At 37.1% G+C, this 18658-nt stretch overlaps 3 protein-coding genes across 5 annotated transcripts; 1 reads left to right on the forward strand and 2 right to left on the reverse strand.

The window, feature by feature from the left end:
- Window positions 1–720: 720 nt before the first annotated feature.
- On the forward strand, window positions 721–3854 carry LOC121765162 (ubiquitin-conjugating enzyme E2 7-like). 2 transcript variants are annotated; one of them, XR_006042743.1, is made up of 7 exons: window positions 721–873; window positions 992–1094; window positions 1441–1538; window positions 1610–1710; window positions 2187–2264; window positions 2522–2791; window positions 2886–3854. XR_006042743.1 is itself a non-coding variant. In XM_042161202.1 (6 exons), exons 1-6 carry the CDS (start codon window positions 825–827, stop codon window positions 2597–2599), a joined length of 507 nt encoding a protein of 168 aa, XP_042017136.1. In that variant the 5' UTR covers window positions 721–824; the 3' UTR covers window positions 2600–2795. The 2 variants fall into 2 exon arrangements, 1 of the variants encoding a protein (XP_042017136.1); XM_042161202.1 differs by lacking the exon at window positions 2886–3854 and having other exon boundaries at window positions 2522–2795.
- On the reverse strand, window positions 3328–6545 carry LOC121765161 (ankyrin repeat-containing protein ITN1-like). The gene is made up of 4 exons (XM_042161201.1): window positions 6347–6545; window positions 5275–5772; window positions 4705–5114; window positions 3328–4610 (listed from the first exon to the last, which is right to left on the reverse strand). The coding sequence occupies exons 1-4, from the start codon at window positions 6366–6368 to the stop codon at window positions 3783–3785; spliced, it is 1758 nt and encodes a 585-aa protein (XP_042017135.1). The 5' UTR covers window positions 6369–6545; the 3' UTR covers window positions 3328–3782.
- A 1127-nt stretch (window positions 6546–7672) lies between these two features.
- On the reverse strand, window positions 7673–17269 carry LOC121764033 (putative late blight resistance protein homolog R1A-10). 2 transcript variants are annotated; one of them, XM_042160127.1, is made up of 6 exons: window positions 14416–17269; window positions 14194–14306; window positions 9799–9878; window positions 9509–9636; window positions 9353–9409; window positions 7673–7872 (listed from the first exon to the last, which is right to left on the reverse strand). In XM_042160127.1, the coding sequence occupies exons 1-4, from the start codon at window positions 17058–17060 to the stop codon at window positions 9517–9519; spliced, it is 2958 nt and encodes a 985-aa protein (XP_042016061.1). In that variant the 5' UTR covers window positions 17061–17269; the 3' UTR covers window positions 7673–7872; window positions 9353–9409; window positions 9509–9516. The 2 variants fall into 2 exon arrangements, with proteins under 2 accessions (XP_042016061.1, XP_042016062.1); XM_042160128.1 differs by lacking the exons at window positions 7673–7872; window positions 9353–9409 and having other exon boundaries at window positions 9799–9885.
- Window positions 17270–18658: the final 1389 nt, after the last annotated feature.

Consider the following 18658-nt stretch of genomic DNA (forward strand, 5'->3'; position numbering starts at 1 on the left):
GGGCCAGCTTGCATATTGTAAATCATAAATTAATCAAATTAAGTTAAATTATCATAACTTACAAAAATAAATATTATAATGCTATTAAAATTAGGAATGTATGAGTATTCATTTCACATATATTGAGTTAACTTGAATGAATTATATTCAGTTATTATCCATGTGCAATAAACTAATTATTATATGTTATTATATGAATAAAAAATTAAATAAAAAATAGTTATAGCAATCTCAGATTTTTCAACGACGAAATAAAAATATAAATAAATAAAAAAATATATAAATCTCATAGTATTTCTACATCAAAAATATATATAAAAATCGATAGAGATAAGAGATAAGTATTACTCCTATTATCTTAATTTTTGTTCGGATAGAAAGAAATCTATCTCGTTTATCGTGTATATAGTTAGGATATTGAATATTCACCGCGAGTTTTATTATTTGAAAAAAAAGTATATAAATAAAAAATCTAATTATTGGACAGTCCAAAATTTTACATAGGTGAATAAAGAGAAAAAAATGCGGTAAAAGGAAATTTAATAGGTTTATTTTAGAAAAAAAGAAAAATATATTTATTATTTGTAGAAAGGCAAAATATTAAACCAATTACTAATTAGCCAACCCGATTGATACATACGCGATAAAAAAAGGGAAAAAGGGCCGATTAATAAGTACTAACATTAAAAAGGCTGCCTTTTCTCTATATATATCCCCCTACATAAAAAACGTATTTATAAATTTTCTGCAGCTCATTCTCCTCCAATTCCCCAGCTTCTGCCCTTCCATTTTCAATTTTTTTCCCCTAAATTATATATTTTTCGATGGCTTCACCCTCTCAAGCAAGTCTTCTCCTTCAGAAGCAGCTCAAAGGTGATTTTCTGATGATAATTTGATTGTTTTAACGATTTTCTGTCGGCGAATGGGTTTTTATCTTTTTTGGGGTTTGTGTTAAATCTTGGGTTTAATGATCTATGGTTTTCACGCGCAGATCTGTGCAAACACCCCGTGGATGGATTTTCGGCCGGATTGTTGGATGAGACCAATCTGTTTGACTGGAGTGTTACAGTTATTGGGCCTCCGGATACTTTGTAGTGAGTATTTAGTGTTTCAGTAATTAGGATTAGGGTTAATTCGATTGTAATACGTTGTTTGGATTCATATATTTGTGAATTTGATTATTGATTTATGAAAAAGGCTCTGTTTTGCATATAATGCTTGAAAGAATTTTATGATTGTATGCTTTGGTTTTTTGATAGGCTTTTGAACTGTGTGATGAATGAATGATGAATGAAAGAGATTAATTCTTAAGATTGCAAGTATATGTATGTGCAGAATGTTATATATTGGTTTGTGTTGCATTGAATGTTTACAACACCTGGCATTGGAGAAATTATTCAGTTTGAGTTTGACTCTTATGGTTTGAAAATCATGGTGCAGTGAAGGAGGTTTCTTCAATGCTATAATGAGTTTCCCATCAGATTACCCAAACAGTCCTCCAACAGTAAGATTTACCTCAGAAGTGTGGCATCCCAATGGTTTGTACTCTTGATCAATCATGATGCTTAACCTAGTTTGGTAGGTTCAGTTGTAATAATTTGAGGTGCAGTATATGCTGATGGAAAGGTTTGCATTTCGATTCTTCATCCCCCTGGTGATGATCCAAACGGCTATGAGCTTGCTAGTGAGCGATGGTCACCTGTCCACACGGTATGGTCACCAATTAGCTTTGCTTTGTCATACTTATGTCATATAAGTAGTAATTCTGGTTTAAATCTCATGTCCTAAAATTTACCTGCTTTGTTTGTTGTGTTGTGTTGTGATTTGTGAAAAACCATTCACCTTTATTTGATACCGAGTGATTTTGGTTTCTAAGGTTCGGTAACTGAATTTCTATAGCTTTCTGGTCTGATACTTTAAGGTTTATTTTTTTAGGTAAAAGTTCTTATCTTTTGAACATAATGGATTGCTCTGTAAATTGATTTTTAAAGTAGTTTTCAACTGCATAAAATAATGAAGAGAAGTATAGTGTATATCTCACCTGCAAGTGTGCAAGTTTCTAATGCTTTCTCTTGTATGCATTCTGGTGTCTATCATAAATCACAGTTGCTATGAAATATTACCTCTTCACGTGTTCCTGACTTCCTGTTAAATAATAAGGTTATCCCAATTTTTTTATTTTTCAGGTGGAGAGTATAGTTCTTAGCATCATATCAATGCTTTCAAGCCCTAATGACGAATCTCCTGCTAATGTCGAAGCTGCTGTAAGTGCAGACAACACTAGTTTTTTACTCATTTTTCTTAGTTGTTATTTATTTACTATTCTCTCGCTCCTCACACACACGCCAATTTTGACTTTGTTAATTGATGTTCTGGTTGGAAGTGAAGTATCTGATAGAAAACCAGTCAAAGTGGTCAAGACTTTTATCTGTCAATTTTACTAGGAAATACAATCTGTTTAAAGGCATCTTTCAGCTGATATTTTGTACCAATATCTTTGTCTTTGGGTTGATTACTGCAGAAAGAATGGAGAGACCGAAGGGATGATTTCAAGAAGAAAGTAAGTCGTTGCGTAAGACGGTCTCAAGAAATGCTATAAGCAAAGTTACCAAATGCTGCTTCCTGCTTCCTTTGTTTCACCGACTTGTGCAAACAAGCCGATTTTGTAACAACCATACCTTATCATCTCTTAATGGCTTTTTGTGTTTTTGGCCTATATTAGATTCGAGTAGAATCCATTCACAGTTGCACATGGACTTGCTGAAATTCTATGGGAAATGTTTTTGACTGTGTAATTATCTACTTTTCTTTGCACCCCTTTTGGTTTGTTGCTGCATAGTGGGTAAATTGCATCATTCAATCTTTACATTTTCTTTGTTGCTTAGGCTTTCCAAGGGCAAGGGGAGTCGGCTCTCCTATACTCATCTCCAAGCCATATGAGAATCCTTGTGGAGCAAGTTGCTTGGGGAAGGAGTGGAGATGATAGGTTAGTTGAAAAGGTGCAAATTTGGGTTTTGGGGGTGGGGTGGTTTTGAAGGAAAAAATTATAATGGTTCGGACATATTGCTCATAATTGCATAAAAATATAAATACATTATATTCCTTATATTGTTATTGACTGGATAGACCATGTGAGAACATATGTGGACTACTAAACTTTTACTTGTGGATTTGCACTTAATCAAGAATTAGATTTGAGATTTACTTTGTCAATATCTTTGGGGATGTGTTTTCACATTATGTGTGGCAAATGTGCAAAGTTAATTTTGTAATACAGTTAACAGAGCTATCATTTATGTCACCATCGCCAAAAAAAGAGAAAAGAAAAAAGGGGAAAAGGCACAAATTTACAATCTGGCCTTTGTTGAAAAGGCAATTTTAATACATTTAGCCAGAATTCATTTGGCTTACAAAACAGCAACAGAATTTACATATCTAATCAGTTTCAGAAATGCGAGATAGCAATTCCAGTATGGCGTAGCTGTCTTAGAAATTCCTGACCCATTCATGCTATATCGACAACGAAAATGAGCTCCCACGACGTGTTTTAGCCTCTACGAAGCCCTTTGACGGGGAACTACATATATAGCACCATCAGCAGCTAAGAAAGGTTAACATACCTCATGTCCAGAAATTAAGGGATATGCAGAGATGTAGTGGGAAGTCACAAGACGTTCGTCTAGAGGCGATTGCTCCAGTCGCAACACCTCCAGTTTCGTCGTTTGAAGTGATTCTTGTGTAGTAAATGTAATATCTCCATTTCTGCAAGACAATTTGATACCTCAGAGTGCATAAATCCTGTCGATGTCAGAATTAGAAAACTCAGAGTGATGCCATGAGTTCGAGCCGCTCCGGGCGTGTTTCTCTCTCTTCCTCATCGACCTTATCCTCTTCGACCTCACCACATAGTAGGTCATGGTCCCGAGAACCCCGGCCATTATGACTCCTCCGACAACTGTGACCAGTATTGCAGCCCACTGATGCTTACGCCCGACCACAATGTAAGAGGAGGCTATGAATGCCACGGAAGTGCAGACGGAGGCCAGCCACATCAGTTTGTTGATGACCTCTACCACGCGTCTCTCAGCCTTCGTCTCGCCTCTAACCAACGTGATCTGAACCACGACTACAGCTAGGGATGTGAAGAGGGCAATTGCGTTGAAGATGAAGAATATTTTGAAGGAGATGCTTCCGACTACCACGGCCATTCCATGATTGTCATCTCCACCAGGCACGGTGAAGATGGCCGCGAAGGCGACGGTTGCGAAGAGGACGGCAACGATGGTCACCGAGTTGGTGGCGTTGTTGATGCCTTCTCGGTGGAGCTTCCTCAGCTCTTTGGCGATGCCGTGGACATTCTTGTTCGTCCTCTTTGTTTGCTCGAGCTGGATGTGGACGTCATTCTTGATTTGAGTCACGGTATTCCGCAGCTCGTCTCGAGGCTGATTCAATTCATTAGCTCTAACAGCACCATAACGACAAAGGCACTCCTTAATCTCAGATGACTCTTCTGATAGCGGAAGTTCTTCCGCAATGTCAAGAGATGTCTTGCCGTCTCGGTTCAGTGCATTCACATTGGTGTCGGGCAGGCGTAGTAACAGACTAACAATCTGCAAGGAACAAAATATCATCAAATCTTAATTCTTTTCGAATTTGTCAGCATAATATATTGTGCAAAGGTGAAGAAGACACAATTGTTTTTACCTTTGCTCGCTTTTTCCTCGTAGCTATGTGCAAAGCAGTGTTACCAAACTTGTCTGGGAGCATTACTATAGCTGCATCAGCATCTAAGAGATGTTTAACAACTTCCGAGTTAACCCCTTTAACGGCCATATGCAGTGCTGTCTGCCCCTTCTTGTCCGTCCTCCTAGCTAACTGTGGATCTTTGTCGAGCAACGCCTTGACAATGTCCGCATGCCCTTGTCTAGCAGCCAAGTGCAACGCGTTCTTCCCATTTGATCTAGCAATTTCTAGCAAGCTGCAGTCCTTCGACAGGAGCTCATCTACTACTGCGCTATGACCTCTAGTAGCGGCAGTTATAAGAGGAGTTGCATTTGACGGGCCAATAGTTTTACTCAAACTCGGGTCATGATCCAATAGCACTTGCACAATTGCTACAAAATTAAACCAAATTCAGTTTCAGACACAACAGTAGTATATATGGAAACATGAAAAAATCTGTTTAATTCGTTATGAGATATATGAAATATCGAGAACAATAATGGAAACAGATCAAATAGAGATTATAAAATCGATCCGAGATTAGATATTCACCATGATGCCCTTGACTCGCAGCTATATGCAGAGGATCAAACAAAGACCTATTCTTCTTCGCGAGTGTTTCCTTGTTGGCATATTTGATCAGCTCCTTAACCACATCCAGATGCCCTTTCTCCGCAGCAGTAAACAACGCAGTCTCTCCCAACTCATTACCCTCGCTCACGAGTGAAGCCCTGATCTCCGCAACCTCCTGGTCAAATTCCGCACCACTCAAAGTCCCCACCATTTGAGAATTAATATCTTCGAGTATCTGCCTCACAGCTGCGAGATCAGCCCTCTGAGCAGCCAAATGCAGCTCCGTATCATTGTGGCGCCCAGTCACCTGTTTCACGTACTTCTTCCTCCCAGCCTGGTCGATCCGCTTCCCTGAATTCGATAGAACTAGAGCCGGGGCAGTAGATGAAGATGGTGATGGCGCGGGTGATATGTCCGCCAACGGATTGTGGCTCTTCTTGGGGCTCACCAACACTTTCTCTATATCCCCATCAGCAGCTGCAAGAACCAATTTATTTATTAGACTACCATCTCTATATTTTCGAAGAAATTACAAAAAAATCACAAAATATTCCACATCTCAGTATTCAGCTCACCAATTTACTGAAAATTGATTTCCTTTCCAAATTCCAACCCCTTCCATTCATATCACATCTTCTTCAAACAAAATTAGTAATCAAACAACCAGAACTATGCATATTAGTTACATCTTCATCATATTCCCCCTAATTCAGAAAATTAAACCCCCATCACACAAACACACACAAACATAAATTCTTTAATCCCCCACAATTATACACAGCAATATTAAATCAATTATGCCTTTCCACACACCTGGTAACAAAAAACCTAATTTTTCAACCAAATGTACAAGCTTGAAGTCAAACAAATTAGTAATTACCGATATATTCTAATCGGTGATTAAAAAACATATTTTGATAAAATTGAGCTTTGCACGAGATTGAATTCCAAATCTCGATGCAAGTTGCAAAGGGAGACTAGTTTGGAAGAAGATGCAGAGAAATAACCACGGGATATGGGGAAAAGCAAAAGTAAAAGAGTAGCAGCATACTTTCTTTGACGTGGGAAGACATGATCGCTGTAAGTCAAGCCAGAGATGACCGAGAAGCTGAGGATTTTTGGGATGAAATTTGAGTGAAGGTGCAAATTGGAAGAGGAAAGTGGGTGATGAGGAAGAAAGGTGGAAAAAGTGGAGAGCTAAACGACAGAATAAAGGAAAATGTTGGGAAGCCGACGCAGAGAGAGAGAGAGAGATTTCTTCATTTTTATAAATGAATAATTATTTGATTATTTACTTACTAAACCAGATCACTGTTTACTCTGTTTTATTCCAAACCCAGCAACGACGAGATATAGAGTATCCACGATAGTGAAGACACTTCCATGGATAAACCACTTTTTTTTGTCATGGGTCATTTCTGATTTGTCCATAGCCATAAAAAAATGTTTTCATGGCAATTGTATACATTTTTTAGCCACATTTCACTTTATTTTATTTTTTGTATATTTTAATTCAATAAAGATTAAAATTATTAAACCGTAAATAATTAGAAAACGAGATAATAATAAAAAAAAGAAAAAAGTATTGGGACCAAATATTCTTTGTATTATGAATACGGGAAAATTATACAACGAACATTTAAAAAAATAAATAAAAACACTGCCACCGTCTACTCGGTGTGAAGATGTGTGGAGTGAAAATGAAAATGAGAGGGGTATTTATAATAAAATTTATTCAAATTTTGAAATTAATACAAAATAAATAAAATAAAAACTGGCTAAGCCGCGGCGGCCTTTGCCGTGCAATAAGCAGCCGCGGGCACCGCTGCGGCTAAGCCACTTTCGACGCGTCCTCGCCGAGTAGTCGGCGAAGGCCTTTCCGCCCCCTACCATCTGTCCTGGCCGCGCCGCCCGTGTCCTCCACTATGGATAGCCGCGGCTTAGGCGACTCCGGGGCGGCCGGCGTGCCGCCCCTATTGTGGATACCCTTACACCGAATTGCATTAACATCCGAACAAAAGCATACATGTTTTTTTTTAAAATTAACTCCTATATAAGGGAGGAAATTACAAATAAACTCCTATACTATAGATAGGAGGAAATTACAACTGATATCATGAGGGCTTGAACTCGGCACCTCATGCAATAATGTCTAAGCTCCTTGCCGCTAGGACAAAGGCTCTGGACATCATAAATGTTTTTAGCGTGTGAGAGTTGCTCCCTCCATTCACTTATAAATTTCTCATTTTGTTATTTTTGCCAATCCATCAATAAATTAATGGTGAGAAAAATATTCAATATCCAAAAAATTGTTAAATTCTCACCAAAAATATAGTATTACAATGATAGGTATTTGGTATTTGGTGCTCTCACAAAAAAACAAACAATTTTAAAGGTATTTGGTATTCCTTTCGTCACAATATAGTTGAATCATGTTTTTTGGATACACGATTTAAGAAATTGATGTCTAAAGGTTAAAGTGCAAATAATAGAGTACAGGAGAGAAACAATGTCTCACTCATTGAGGTGCCTACAAATCAGCGGGGGACTAGTCACTGAATCCGCTGGTTGATACCCCTGGCAAATAAAAAAAAGTGATTGAATAAAGTGTTTGCCAAAATGAAAATGACTCAACTATCTAGGCATAACCCAAAAAAAAAATGACCCAACTACTATAAAGTGTTTTCGAATTTTATTATTGGATTTTCAAAGTTTTAATTTTCGGATTTTTATTATTTTTATGCAATTTCAAAATTTTCAAATTGGATCGATTTTCATAATTGTATTTTGGATTTTCGAACAATTCGGATTGGATCAGATTAATTTTGAATTTTCAAAACGAATCTAATCGGCCAAAAATCCAATATGAGATCTAAATGTTCACCCTTATCCTATAAATAAATGACCAAAAAGGGTGTAGCTTTGGAAGAAGAGATATCATTGTTATTCACAACGAGGTTCTTTGCATATATGAAACACAAGTACTTCACCTCTTCGCCATACACACTCACTAGCTCGTGATCTAGTGTTAGAACTTTGTTATTTTGCATCTTCATTTATTTTGCAATAATGAAGATTCCCTAATTCATGCACTCCAAAATTGACTTGAAGACTTGTAAAGAACCTAGTGTTGCCACTTCCAATTAAATACTATATAATAATACATCCTCACCACCATCCTTTCTAGATGTCAATAAATATGGTCTTCTTGTTTGCTCACACAATAACTGAACATGGATAGCCTTTCCCCATTTTTCCTACCTTCTATCATATTCTTTTCTTGTCTAACCACTTCTAGCATAAAAGAGATGAATCTTCTCTTCTTGCTTTCAAAGCCCTCATCACCTCAGATACTATAAAGCAAAATTGAAGCACTCGATCAAGCCTCAGTTTGCTCATGGATTGGTGTCACTTGTGATTCCCATGGCACTAGAGTGACTCAATTAAACCTCTCAAAGATGGGAGTCAGAGGCAGCATTGCACCCGAAATCGGAAATCTTGTTTCTCTTAATCTACGTATAAACTATCTTAATGTTCTATTGCTTCAACAATCTTCAATCTGACGGTAGTCGAATCAATTCAAATACATTGGTAATCTTCTGTAATAACCACCTATTTTCAATCTGGCCTCCTAAATTATGTATTGAAAAATTAATTGGGACTTAATTATATTCATATACTGTTAAAAGGCAAATACCAAAACCATTAAATAATTCCTCATGAATTCAATACACATTCTCATTTAAAAAAATCCCCTGTATCACAGAGAACACAGACAAAGCATACATATATTCACATATCAACAAACACTTTTTTTTCTCTTTGCTAATAGTCTAACCTCAAATTTATTTAAATTCCCAAGTAATGTATTCAATCAAATCCAACCCATACACAATCCACTCAAGTTATAATCCTCAAAAGAATCCAACACAAGTTAAAGTGTTAAGTTCAAGTGACAACCAAATAAAATAACATCCATGATTCATTTATTGAAAATCAAACCAAAATACCAAGAAATCACTGGAAAAGTTCTTGAATATGTTGAGAAAATTCATACCTTTATTAGAATGTGTGTCACTCTGTACCAGCAAATTCAAAGCCTCAAAGAGTTCTCCTGCAAATCAAAAGTGGATTACGTAACTTATTTTTACTTATAAAGAATCATATCTTTTGCTTAATTACTACAAGTAAAAAAGTAGCCCTATGAACTCACATGCTCCTTTACTTTAGCGCTCGCCTTTGTTTCCTCATGATCTTAAGTATATTCGTCTTCACTCTCCTCCTCATATTCCTCGTGATCATCTGTACACCCGTCGTCATTTTCGTCATCTGCGTCCTTGCCTATATCCTCAATATTAACACCATTTTTTCAGTAAAAATTTAAAAGATAATCTTTACATATAACTACTAACTCTCGTAATTGCTCCTCCAAACTCCCTTTCTACTATTACTAAGAATCATATCTTTTGTAACTAATAGTACTAAATGGCCATATGAACTCACATGCTGTTTGACGTTGGTGATCATCCTTGTATGCTTATGAATATATGTATCTTTGTCAACTTCCTCAGCTGCGCCATTGCCTATATCCTCAACATTAATGTCAATTTTTAGTAGAAACTTAAAAGATAATGTCATTACACAAAGCTACTAACTCTCTTAAATGTCATTTTTTTACTAGAAACTTCCTTTTGTTTATTGCCAATACAATTTGTGGTACAGTGGAAAATACATGTTTTAATACAATATCAGTAACGTAAAAAAGAAAAAAAAAATGTAGTTAAAGTATTGTTAGCTAAAATTGAATAAATATGTGAGACAGGAAATGTGGTTAGAGTCATGTTATTGATAAACTCGTATTTTTGCCAGTTTGATTGGTTGTTTGATGTGTTCATTATTGGTTATATAGCTTGATTTATTAGTTTGCAACCAATTCTATATCAATTGAGGGATTTGATGAGTTGTTGGGAATGTATAAGAAAACAGGTGAAAACGAGCCAAAAAGACAATATCACTCGAGACAAAGTGGACAAAGGGAGGAAGTCAGAATATAAACAGTAATCAACCTATCAAGATTATCTCTAAATGATCTTTCAAGACCACCATTCTCTTCATCTTCGAAATAGCTTCGTGTGGGTACCTCGAATGCCTCAATCGGAGTCCGGTAGAGGAAGTTATGACCATTTTATGAAGACTGCACAGAGTAGCAGCAAACGTGTCGCCAAATTCGCATACCTAGTGTTACACTACAGTTATTTAGTTTCCATCATAGTTAGTGGATTAGTGGTATAGTAGTGCACGTTTCCCATCTTCAGTTAGTGGCATACTTCTCCATCCTTCCCCTCTTTGTTAGTTGCATAGTGCTCCCATGCATGTGTTATCATCTTCTATAAATACTTGTAAGCCTTTGAGGCATTTCAACAATGAAGAATAGAAAAGCATATTTCCATTTCATTTAGTTTATCAAGTCTTCTTAAATTTCCGTACTTTAGTTATTTCGTTGGAGTTAGAATCCACTCGAAGGATTCAAGTTCGTAACACTGATAGGGAACTGGTATTCTATTTTATTCCGGAAGGGAGCTGATATTCTCTCCGTATATTTATTTAGTTTATTTATGTTTCAGTATTATTTAGTTATTATAATTTTATTTACTTTCCCTAACAGTTAGAATTTGATTTGCTTTGATTTACTTTCCATAGGAGATCTTTTTGTATCACACATATTATAAATATAAATATGTGTGAAGTCTATCAATATTATTAAGCAGAATGAAGAATTAAATTATTAACCTCATTCTCTCTTCTGCGTGAAAACGCCCCCTAGAACCTCAACTAGGGTTGTTCTCTTTTTCTCTCTACAAATTCACTCAAATAATTCCTCCGATAGGCTAAACCCTATCAAATTGGTGCTTTCATTAGGTTCTCATCCTCCTATTGATTTCTACCACCATGTCCGTCATGCTGTCAAACTCTCCTCCAGACTCTCGATTTTCTGGTGTTAACCCCGTGAGGTGGATTTTGGAAATTCAGGAATATTTTGATTATCACTTGTTTTCTGATGTTGACCGTCTGTTTTTTGTGAGGTTATTTTTTGACCATCCAGTATCTGCATGGCTCCACGAGTATCGACGCTCGAATCAAATTGCTCATGGCAAGAATTTCTGAATGCTGTTTATCATAACTTTGACGAGGATGCCATTTACTTCGCAGAGACGAATAAACTCTTCAACAAAATTATGGATGCAGTTGAATATTTAGCAAAAAAAGAGGCCATGGCTAAAAAGGAGGCCACATCTGATTCTATCATCGAGCCTGTTGCAAAAAACGATGATGGGCCGACAACAAATGTCAAGTCTGACCCTATCGTCGAAGAGATGGTAAAAATTGATGACGAATTGCCCCAAAAGCTGGACGAGCCATTGGGTTTGGTGGAAACCAAATCCCATAGCCCAAAAATCAATATTGTCATCATTGGTTATGTCACTGAAGTCGCGGAAGAGATCTCATGTCCAAAGACGGTTTCTGCATCACTCGTTGTGGTCCCAAACGATACAATTTAATTGCAGACAAAGATCAAGATAGCAACAAGGAGATGGAAGATTATTTTTCTGACTTCCACCTTGAGGGCAAGGTGGTTTTCAATGGTGGGGGAGTTGATAGGGACCTGATATTCTATTTTATTCCGGAAGGGAGCTGATATTCTCTCCGTATATTTATTTAGTTTATTTATGTTTAAGTTTTATTTAGTTAGTATGATTTTATTTACTTTGTCTAGTAGTTAGGATTTGATTTGCTTTGATTTACTTTCCTAGTTTAGTCTTTCAATATTATTAAGCAGAATGAAGAATTAAATTATTAATCTCATTCTCTCTTCTGGCGTGAAAACGCCCCTAGAACCTAACCTCAACTAGGGTTGTTCTCTTTTTCTCTCTACAAATTCACTCAAATAATTCCTCCGATAGCTAAACCCTATCAAACACCTAGCGAACCCACCAACCTGCTGGCTTCGTACGGAGGTCAGAACGCGCCCAGTGACCCGTTGGGTTCAGCGGTCCACTGACGTGTCCCAGCGGTCCCCGTCGCGCTTTTTGGCACATAAAACCTCATTATTAGAAGATGAAGAAGGAAGCTCTCAAATCATCCATAAGGTGGAGACGGAACCCCTAATCACAATTCTAATGCTCAAGGGTGTATTCTACTTTAGTTTATCATGTTTTCTTATAATTGTTTTATCACTCTTGTTAGCATTATGAATAACTAAGTTTTTCATGGAATTCTATGGATTTGTATACGTTAATCTCTATGTTTAATTAATATTTGATTGTATAGGCCTAGCTAATGTCGTGGTTTTAATCCTCCTTGCACTTTTACATTCGTTTGATTGATAATTTTATGAATGAATTAGACTTAGCTAGGGCTGGCAATTTTTGACACGACACGATAACACGACACGAATCGGCACGAAAATAATGGGTTTGGGTCAGAGCTTATTGGGTTCGTGTCCTTATCGGGTCGATCCGTTAAGGACACGAAAATTTCGTGTCGTGTTCGTGTCGGGTTCGTGTTATCCGTTAACAATACGTGTTCGTGTCGTGTTCGTGTCATGTTCGTGTTATCCGTTAACAAATAATATTTTAATATTATTAATTCTTATTATTTTCATTTTTAATAAGTTTAACCGTTATCAGGTCGTGCTGTTATCGTGTCATCTCGTGTACGTGTTGTTATCGTGTCGTGTTGACCATAATTGGTTCGTGTCATTAATGGGTTCGTGTCGTGTTCGTGTCGTGTTCGTGTCTGAGGATTTCGTGTCGTGTTCGTGTTCGTGTTTGAGGTTTTCTTAACGGGTCGTGTTCGTGTTTGTTGTTATCGTGTTCGTGTCGTTATCGTGTCGACACGATAATGACCCGACACGCCCGATTTGCCACCCCTAGACTTAGCTACAATATTCGGGAGATGAATACCTTAGTTCGAAATAGGAAAGATTAACATCTAAATCAACAGAACTCGGGGAAGTTGACGTTTTGTGTGAGGTCATTGTTCTTTAAGGTCTTTAGGGAGTAAAATGTTAGGTGTTTGAAGGGGACTTCGATATCAACATCTAATCTACGGATTTTTCACCTCGGGAGAGGGCTTAATCTAATAAAGTGACCTACCTAACAACGCTTGAGACACATAAAGGCATATGAATCAAATAGGTTAATTGATGTATGAATGTTATGCTTGGCTCATCTAGTTATTTTGTCCATCCTCCTGCTTTTACATTCATTGGATTAGCTATTCGTTTGAATGCATCTTTACATTGTTATAATATACGAGAGTTGAATAGCAATTGTGTGAATTAAGAGTGGGCAACACCTTAATCAATATCATTCGAGAGAATTAAGGTTATGAGTGAAGATATAAATCGAACGTGCTTTAAGGAGTTGTATGCTTACATTATAAGGAGACTTTGAGCCTAGTTTGCAACCTACGGATCATGTACTTCGTGAGAAGGCATGATTTTATCTAAGTGATAGTTGGCATAGCTTGTAGATTGTTAGACCACAAATTGACATAGAGTTATCGTCATCTAATCCATAGGCTACTTTCATTTGATAGTGTTTTCGTTCTTTTGTCTTTATTTATATTTCTTATTTTCTCATTGAACTCATCATCTTTTGGTGGTCTAGATAGTGATCAAGATTGAGTCGTAGTACTTAGGTCTTGGTACTATAATCTATGTGGATACGATACTCTTTACTTGCTATTTACTACATTAGCCTCGTACACTTGCGGGTATAGCTCGTGTCTAAAATAAAAGAGTCAGATACCAAAAACGAAATGGTTTAATTTTTGTGGGCAGACCAAAATGAAAAAAACATGACTATTGGTTGTGGGCGGAGGAGTATATAATACCTTCGTCATCCTCTCCTTGATAACCGCCCTCTGTAATCCCATAATGGGGCGAATATATCTCAGCATTCTCTTCATCCGTAGCCTCATTATTGGACATAGATCGACTTCCACACCTGTAAATGGATACATAAATAATTGGAAGTTATATAAACCTGAAACACTTAGTTTCATATGTATATATTAAGACTAAGACATAATTCGATTTGCAGTTGGAGGACTAACCTTTCATATGTGATAGTTGTCGGTTTCTTATCAAAAGAAGAAGTGATAGTAACAGTAACATTAAACCAATAACTTGGTTTTAGTTGTCTGGCCCAAGTCATAGCTAGAGGATTGCAGTCCTCTAATTCAACCTCTAGGTGATGGTGGTTAAAAGTAGAAGGTATGCGGATATCAGCAAGTTTGTAGCAATATTTCATGATTAGGTTTATAAGCGTGGGAAAGCTTCCGTATCTTGATTTCCACTGTACCAAATCACTTTCTTCAATTAGAAGAAACTTAAGACTCGGAAAACAACACTCCTTTGTATTCCAGTGTGAACCCTGAAACGCGTAGGATCGCAATTTGAGAGCTTTAAGATTTGGCAAAGAAGCAATGTCATCCATGTATTTCCATGGAAAACCCATACCACTCAAATGTAACTTTTTCAAATTACATGGCAACTTCAATGCCCCATCAGTCATCGGGAAATCATGACTTTTCTTGATGACTGGATTTGTGATACTGAGTTTGAGAGTCTCTAACCTTTTAAGTGTTGAAATGCAACCAAAGCAACTCAAAAGATCGCTATGATCCTCATAAGGGGTGAGCTCAATCTGTATTCCTAATTTCTTTATGTTAGGAATTCTTTGGGATAGTTCAAAGATAGTACAAATACTAGCATTCACCCCCACAAGAGTTGAGAGCTTTTTCAATGAAACATCATGAGATGGAGCTACAAGGATTTTTCCCAATATCTCGATATGCTTTAACTTTTGCATGTCCCACACCTGTATTGGTACATAAGATGGAGCTCCACAACGTCTAATTTTCATATGTGGATGGATAATCAAGACTTGAAGGTTGAAAAGTTTAGATATGGTTGCTGGGACTTCTCCATTGCAAGTTAGAGCAAGGTACTTTAGTTGGACTAGGGTTAGAATTTCTATTGGGAAAGTATAGAAACGTTGTGTAAGAGCATCTATTTCCCTTAGCAACATGAAACCGGCATCTATATGTATTGGATATTGGTGGTAATCTCCATAACAAAGGAGAGAACGTGCAAAAGATGCACAGTTCAATCTCACCGAGTCATGAAAGTCTTTAATGCCAAATAAGATGTTATTTTCTACACATAAGCCGCGCTGACCTTTTAAAACTTCTTCTTCGGCATCAGTTAACTTTTTTAAGACATGATAAAACTTGTTCTTACTAGCTTCTTTTCTACACACGTGCCGCCATGAAGAATGAAGCCAACAAGTTTTAAACCCAGTAACTAGATGCTCGGTAAAAGTTTTTTCAGCGCTCTTCACAGTGTGTAAAGCAAGGCTGTAGCCGTGAGCTAGCTCATTCAGATATAAATTTCCCCAACCATACCTGGGAAGCAACCCCTCCGCCATGAGCATGATGGTGATCTTGGAAGGGGGAGTGTGGCAATCTCGAGGGAAAACTCCCATAAACAAAAAAATCATTTTAAGCTCTTGAGGTAAGTAGTTGTAACTTGGGAAAAGTACCTTTGATATTTCATTATATGCATCCCTGAAGACTGAATTTCTCCCTTTTGCCATGTCATTCCAGTAGACCAGGTCTCTTTTATGGTTGGATATTGCAATGATGGCAGCAACAGTGACAATCAAGAGAGGGAGACCTTCACAATGCTTGGCAATTTTGACAGCAGCTTTGTGAAGTTGAGGAGGGCAAATCTCATCACCAAACACCTTCTCACATAGTAGTTCCATGCTTTCTTCTTCATTGAGAAACCGCACCTCATCCCTCCGACTAATACTAGCATCCATCAATTTTCGACGTCGGCTGGTAACTAAGACACGAATACATCCATTCTGGATGTGTTTAAAGAAAGGCATGCTACTCCATACACCATTGTCCCAGATATCATCCAACACAATGAGGCAATTCTTGCCATCCAATCTTTCTTTCAAAATGTAGTCTATTTCTTCGTCTCCTTGAGTGATTCCAATTCCACACAGTTGAGCAAGAATGCCTTGGAAAATTTGACTCAACGGCTGAGGTACTCGGCCTACGGTCACCCACGCTTGACACTCAAACTTGCTATGAATTTCGGGATCTTGATAAATTTGCCTAGCAAGAGTTGTCTTCCCAACTCCTGCCGTTCCAATTATACAGTGGAAAAGAATCCGGTCACCATTTTCTCTGATAAGATCGTATTTGAGTCGTTGGAATTGGTCGGATAATCCAATCATCTTTGAGTTGGGTCCATGGAAACCTATTGATGAGGAAATGGGTTCGTCTTGAGGCATAGTCTCTACTTCATATATGTAGTCCTTCTCCATATCCTTGAGCGTTTCGAACAATGAATGAACATCGTGTTGCAGACTCTGGAGATCAATGGAGACTATCTCCGGAAGAGTTTCGAGTTGAGAAGGAATCTGTTGTATGAGAAAGGATTCCAACAAGTCTTCGAATTTCCATACTGCCTCTTTTATTTTCCCATCCAAAGCATTCACCTTCTTCCTGCTCCGGCTTGAGCTCGTGTTGTCCAGTCTTTTCAGAATTTCGTGCCAAGGCTGCAACTCGTTGTGCACGACTTGTATGATTTGTTGAGAGTGACCAACAAGGCTATAACGCGAGCAACGGAGAATATCTTCTATTGTATTCATAAGAGATTGCGTAGCACCAAAAGCCGTCATTTTTTTATATGAAAGTTGGTGGTTGAGTGGTGACGGAGAATGAAGTAGTATTAGTATTAGGATGAACTGATGAAGAAGGAAGTATTATTCTAGTGAGGGGGTTAGATCCTCTGCTATGCCTTAAACGATACCGTATCAACTCAATTCACACCTACTCCTAGTGACGGGAACAAAAACACGGCACACCAAGTTGTGTCCAATACGCACAATTCAATACATGAAACGCAAGTGTTGCTAGTTTATTTGTTTTCTTTTCTACACTTTTTGTATGTGCTCTAGCATGTGCACAATTTAATTCTTATTGACTTTTTGTATGTGCACAATTATCACACGTTATTGATAATTCACCCCACTACTGAAATAACGCGTGTGATAATATAATTGGTGAATAGTGCTTTCATTAGTAGTATTAAATGTTAACAAGGATTGCTTTGCATTTCATTAAATGTGAACAAGAAATGTGAGGTAGAATTATGATCAATAAATGCACACATCACTGTTTTTGGTTGGCCAAATTGGACTGACAATTAAGACGATATTATCAATCCACTAATATTTCCATGTTACTGAGTTACATCCTCACCTATCCTTAAAAATAAAATTTTCTAAAATAATAGTAGTACAAATTTTGATACGAAATTTATAAAATCGGAGAAATAAATTCGTAAAAATTCGCCTATGGCCAAATAGCCCTAAATTATTTTTTACTACACAGAACACCTAGATTTTATTTTACCCTCAGATAGCTGATTTATGGATGACGAAAGCAAGTGAAACACCAATCTGAGCACCAATAAAGTGAAGCAATGAGAGAAAAAAATAGCACTGTAAATATTAAGATAGGCTTAATCCGAAGCAAATACAACTGCAAAAATTGACAGACAACTGTAAATGCACGTTTGATGAACGTAGAATATAGGTAAAAAGTTTGAAAACTTGGGGATGGCCTTGAAACTATTAATGGCAGTCGACTTTGCTGAATTTCTGAATCAAATTATGAAAAAACTTAGGAGCAGTAAGCATTATACAAAATGTCAATTGAGTATTCATAAGCACAGATAGTATTGCTAATTTTAACATCGAAGAGCTAGCATTTACTCCCTCCGTCCACTAAAATTAGACAAGGTTATGAATGACACGAGTTTTAATGTATAATTGGTAAAATAAGATAGAATGAGAGAAAAGATAGTCGAATGAGTATTAGTGAAATGTGGAGTACATATTATAAATGAAGTGTAGAATTATTATTTGTTGAAAACTTTCCTTTGTTAAACTTAATCTAATTTTGGTGGACAACCCAAAATGGTAAAATTAGCCTATTTTTTATGGACGGATGGAGTATAATTAAGAAAATTAAGAAAATAGGGAAAAAAATAAAGATGAAAACTACCAAGCATAGCAGATGAAGAAAGAGTTTTATTGCAGTTAAATTTTTTCCTAAAAAACAAGACAGAGAGAAAGGATGATGATAAAGTATCAACGTTTAGACAGACCTCAACCATCAATGATCATATTTATGCCTGATTGGAACGGATGTGCATAAGAGCATCTACAACCGTGCTCTTGCCAGCGGCACGGTTGTGGGCCCGCCCCACTTT

This window comes from Salvia splendens, chromosome 14 (genome assembly GCF_004379255.2).
Source record: "Salvia splendens isolate huo1 chromosome 14, SspV2, whole genome shotgun sequence".
In the NCBI taxonomy this organism is placed as follows: domain Eukaryota; kingdom Viridiplantae; phylum Streptophyta; class Magnoliopsida; order Lamiales; family Lamiaceae; genus Salvia; species Salvia splendens.